The sequence below is a fragment of the Lepus europaeus genome, chromosome 17 (genome assembly GCF_033115175.1).
Source record: "Lepus europaeus isolate LE1 chromosome 17, mLepTim1.pri, whole genome shotgun sequence".
Lineage (NCBI taxonomy): Eukaryota > Metazoa > Chordata > Mammalia > Lagomorpha > Leporidae > Lepus > Lepus europaeus.
In genome coordinates this window covers 18837248-18842215 of record NC_084843.1, presented here as the reverse complement: position 1 = coordinate 18842215, position 4968 = coordinate 18837248, and the positions used below count along the sequence as shown (strand labels likewise).

Genomic DNA, 4968 nt, shown 5'->3' with positions numbered 1-4968 from the left:
CCAAGGTCAAGGCTACACCAAGAGCTGGAGCAGTAGCAACTGCATCCCTGGGGGCTGCAAGTATGGGGTTCAAAGGTGATGTTCAAGGTCCTCACCCCCAGCCAGACCCAAGGCTGCATCTGGCTGGTCTGTCCAGTTTCTGCCAGTCCAGCTTGGGTGACTACAAAAGGCATTTTGGTTTAGTAGTCCCCTAAGACAACTTGTCCTCAGATCTAATCTCTCTCCCCCTGACACCTCCTATCCCTCCGAGGCTTTACCCTTATGCTGACCGCTGCTCTTGTGCGAACTGCTGCCTACTGACTTAGAAGCTATGCCGGGACAGCCAGCACTCGGGGGGAAACTGGCCCGTCACCCCCGCCATGCTTTCTTAACACACACAGAGAGAACCTGGAAAACACCCTGACTGCCTTGGTCAGACCCGTACCCTCACTGAAATTTGGTCTGTGTGCACCTGAGTAGATTTTGTGTCTGGACAAAGTTCCCAGAGCTGCGCGCCTGGAGACGCAGGATCCGGCGTGGGGGATGCCAGTCCCGCAGAGCCCTTCCTGATGCGACCTTATCACAGCCCAGCTGAAGCATCTGCTTGAGGAAGACTTCGGCAACACAACGAAGTGCGATTAAAGTCGAGGCGCTCTTCTCCCGCTCTTAGAGAAAGAGGCACCGCAGGCAGAGAACAGCAGAGACACGAGGCGCTCAGCGCTCGGGGTCGCTTCCCAGCCGTGGCGGCGAGCGGCCAGCAGGTGTCAGTGCGCCCTCGCTCTGCCGCCACGCGCGGCCTCCGCCTCCAGGACCCCTCCCCGCAGCGAGCTAAGGGGGCGCGGTCCGGTCCGGAGTCCGGGCCGCTCTGGTCCCGCAGACACCTCAGTCTGCGGGGTGGGGGGGGGGGAGAGGGGGGAGGAGGGAGACACGTGGCCGCCTCTTCCCCGGAGGGGATGCCTGATCCCTAGCCTGGCCCGGCTCGCTCCCCCGCGGGTGCTGCCCATTCCGCCCCAGGGGTTCGATCCGAACCCGCACCTTCCTTCCCCGCCACGAATCCTCGCGCCTCGGCGGCCAGGAGCACCTGCGGACGACGGCGGCCTGGCTGTTGGGGTTGCGAACCTTGCCGGAGGCGAGGCGGCTTCTCCGGATTAGGGCCACGGTTCCCCGCCAGCCCCTTCCTTGCAGGACCCAGCTGGCTATGGGGACTCCTGGGTGCCCGCCGCCTTCTGCCGGGCCGGCCCGGCCAGCTCGCAGCAGGAGCCGCCTCCCACTCCTCCTCTGTCTGGTGTCTGTCTGGTGAAGCCCCTCGCTCTAGGTCTCCGCCTCCAGAGCGGGCCGGCGCAGCCTCGGGGGCAGCGCTCCCCGGGGTCCTGCGCGGGGTGCGGGCGCTAGACTGGCGGAGGGGAGGCGCGAGGGGCGGAGGAGGGTCGGCTTCCCACGTGGGGGCTGACGCCGGCTGCTCGGCGACGCCGGCTTGATCCTGGCACTATAAAACCAGTCCACCGTAGCGCGGCGAGCAGCAGCGGCTCCGGCTTCCGTGCAGACGCCCAGCGGCCGGCGCGCCGCCGCCCGGCCACCCCAGCGCTGTCTCCGCGGCCGCGCGCTCTGCCCCAGCTCACGCCGTCCGCGGACCCCCGGCCCGGCCGGCCGGCAGCGCTCGGCGCCCACCCGGTCGACGGCCAGGAGACACCCTGCCACGGGCCGGCGGCTCCCGGAGCGGCGCCTGCTCACCTGCCCCCAGCCCGCCTGAGCCCTGGGGCGCTTTCATGCGGCGCCCACACCCCTCGCCCCGCCACCGCCGCCGCCCCCGAGCTCCGCGCGCCGCCCTCCAGCCCCCGCAGGGAGCGCAACTTTGGAAGTCCCGCGGCGCTCCGAGAGGCGGCGGAGTCGGTGCCCTGGCCCCGGGCCGAAGGCGGCCCGCACCGCCGCGCCTGGGGGCAGCGAGAGAGCCGGTCCTCGCCTCGGGGATCTAAGGAGACAGACGCAGGACCCCAGCCCGCAGCCGCACGCCGGCTCCGCTTCCTGGGGGCGCGGCGGACCTCGCACACGGTAAGCCCTCTCGCTTTCGCTCAGGAGTCGAGATACACACTTATTCCGTACGTATAGAACTTGCAGACACAGAATCAATTTGCTGTCGCCCTTCCAAGCCAGCCGGCCACCGATGATTTCTGTTCTTCCTTCTTGAAGAATAAATCTCGTTTTGCCCACCGGCTCACTCGCCCTAATCTCTCCCTTGGCGGACAAACAAAACTTGGCCGTGTCCAGGGGCCCCGAGAGAGAAGGTGCCCACGCGGAGCGCCCGCAGCGGCGGCCGCGCTGTTCGCGGGAGCCGGGACCATGAGCCCCTACTAGCGCCCTCCCAGCGCGGGCGCGGCCTCCCCGCGGCCCCCTCCCTATGTGAGGCGCTGCGGGGCGCGCGGGGCGCGGGAGGAAGAGGAGGACCCACGGGCGCCGGGCCGGAAGGCTGCTGGCAGCAGGCCCGGGCGAGCGGGCGCCCGCGTTCATGTTCCGCCAGGAGCAGCCGCTGGCCGAGGGCAGCTTCGCGCCCATGGGCTCCCTGGAGCCGGACGCGGGCAACGGGAGCTGGAACGGGAGCGAGGCGCCAGGGGGCGGCGCCCGGGCCAGCCCGTACTCCCTGCAGGTGACGCTCACGCTGGTGTGCCTGGCCGGCCTGCTCATGCTGCTCACCGTGTTCGGCAACGTGCTGGTCATCATCGCCGTGTTCACCAGCCGCGCGCTCAAGGCGCCCCAAAACCTCTTCCTGGTGTCGCTGGCCTCGGCCGACATCCTGGTGGCCACGCTCGTCATCCCCTTCTCACTGGCCAACGAGGTCATGGGCTACTGGTATTTTGGCCAGGCGTGGTGCGAGATCTACCTGGCGCTCGACGTGCTCTTCTGCACGTCGTCCATCGCGCACCTGTGCGCCATCAGCCTGGACCGCTACTGGTCCATCACGCAGGCCATCGAGTACAACCTGAAGCGCACGCCGCGCCGCATCAAGGCCATCATCGTCACCGTGTGGGTCATCTCGGCCGTCATCTCCTTCCCGCCGCTCATCTCCATCGAGAGGAAGGGCGGCGACGGCGGTGGCGGCGGGCGGCAGCGCTGCGACATCAACGACCAGAAGTGGTACGTGATCGCCTCCAGCACCGGCTCCTTCTTCGTGCCTTGCCTCATCATGATCCTGGTCTACGTGCGCATCTACCAGATCGCCAAGCGCCGCACGCGCGTGCCGCCCAGCCGCAGGGGTCCGGACGCCTCCGCCGCCACCGCCGCCACCACCGCCGCTGCTGCCGCCGCCGCGCCGGCCGGGGCCGCCGAGCGCAGGCCCAACGGCCTGGGCCCCGAGCACGGCGCGGGCTCCGCGAGCGCCGAGACCGAGCCGCTGCCCACGCAGCTCAACGGCGCGGCTGGCGAGCCCGCAGCGGCCGGGCCGCGCGAAACCGACGCGTTGGACCTGGAGGAGAGCTCGTCGTCCGAGCACGCCGAGCGGCCCCCGGGGCCCCGCAAGCCGCGGGCCCCGGGCAAGGCCCGAGCGAGCCAGGTGAAGCCCGGGGACAGCATCCCTCGGCGCGCGCCGGGGACCGCGGGGCCCGGGGCGTCGGCGGCCGGGCCCGGGGAGACGCGCGCCGGGGGCGCCAAGGCGTCGCGCTGGCGCGGGCGGCAGAACCGCGAGAAGCGCTTCACGTTCGTGCTGGCCGTGGTCATCGGGGTGTTCGTGGTGTGCTGGTTCCCCTTCTTCTTCACCTACACGCTCACGGCCGTCGGCTGCTCCGTGCCGCCCACGCTCTTCAAGTTCTTTTTCTGGTTCGGCTACTGCAACAGCTCGCTGAACCCGGTCATCTACACCATCTTCAACCACGACTTCCGCCGCGCCTTCAAGAAGATCCTGTGCCGCGGGGACAGGAAGCGGATCGTGTGAGCCGGCGGGGCGGCGCGGGGACCCGGGTCCTGCCCTCTGCTGCCCGCGATTCCCGGCTCGGAGGTCGCCCCTGCAGCTCGCAGGACGGCAGGTTCCCGCCGGGAGGGCGGGCGGGCCACGCGCACCCCACCCCCGGCCGCTGTCGGGTGTCCCTGGTGGGCTGCCCTTCATCAGTGTTGTCTCCTAAAGGCGGGAGCCCCCCACCCCGCACCCCAGACCGGCTCTCCACTGGACTCCGCAGGGCCCGACCCGCCCAGGGTTAAAGGACAGCGGGGGTCACCCAGCCCTGGCTAACTGGTCTCCCTCCCCACTTGCAACTTTAAAAAAACAAAAGCAAAGACAAAAAACACTCAGGGCAGTCCTGCCCACGCCTCTCACCTCCCACTGTAAATAGACACTATTTTTGATAGGACGCCCCCTCCCCTCGGGGGTCCCCAGCCCTGGGTTTGGATGCTGGAATCCAGGCAGCCCTCAGAGGCAGACGGCAGCCGTCCCGCTCAGGCCGACCCCCTTGGCCACACGAACCCCTGCGACCCTTTGCCCAGCCCCTGGTCACTGGCCCTTGGCCGTGGACTTGTTCTGAGATTTCCAGACGGGGAAAACACTTCTGTCCACGTTTCTCCTTGTGCCTAGCAGCATCAATGCCTTCTCCCATGTAAATATCACAGTGCTGGACCGAGACAGAAGCCGACCAACGTGTCAGCCCGGCATCAGCCCTGTGTTTTGCAAAGCCATGACCCCCCCTGATGCACCGTGCGCCCCCTCCCTCGCTTGAGCGCCCCCTCTCCCCGGCGCCCCCTCCTCGCCTCCAGGGCGCTGCTTGAAGAGGAGTGTGCCTGTCCCCGTCTGGTCCCCGTGCGCGCCCCGCCCGCCCGAAAGCGCTGACCGCGGGGAAATCTTGGAGCTGCTGCTTTCAGATGCAGAGGAGTGGAAATTAGGCGGAAGAAGCCAACCTGATACAATGTGCCCAAGGTAAACAGTTTGCAAAGACAAATGGGCCTGCCAAACTGTCCGCTCACTCGCTCCTGCCCCCAGAGCTCTTAGGGATCAAAGTGCCGGCCTCCGCC

At 68.3% G+C, this 4968-nt stretch overlaps 1 protein-coding gene across 1 annotated transcript; it reads left to right on the top strand.

Moving 5' to 3' along the window:
• The first annotated feature begins 2482 nt into the window (after positions 1–2482).
• On the top strand, positions 2483–3901 carry ADRA2A (adrenoceptor alpha 2A). Its single transcript, XM_062214824.1, has one exon. The coding sequence runs from the start codon at positions 2483–2485 to the stop codon at positions 3899–3901; it is 1419 nt and encodes a 472-aa protein (XP_062070808.1).
• The last annotated feature ends 1067 nt before the right edge of the window (positions 3902–4968 follow it).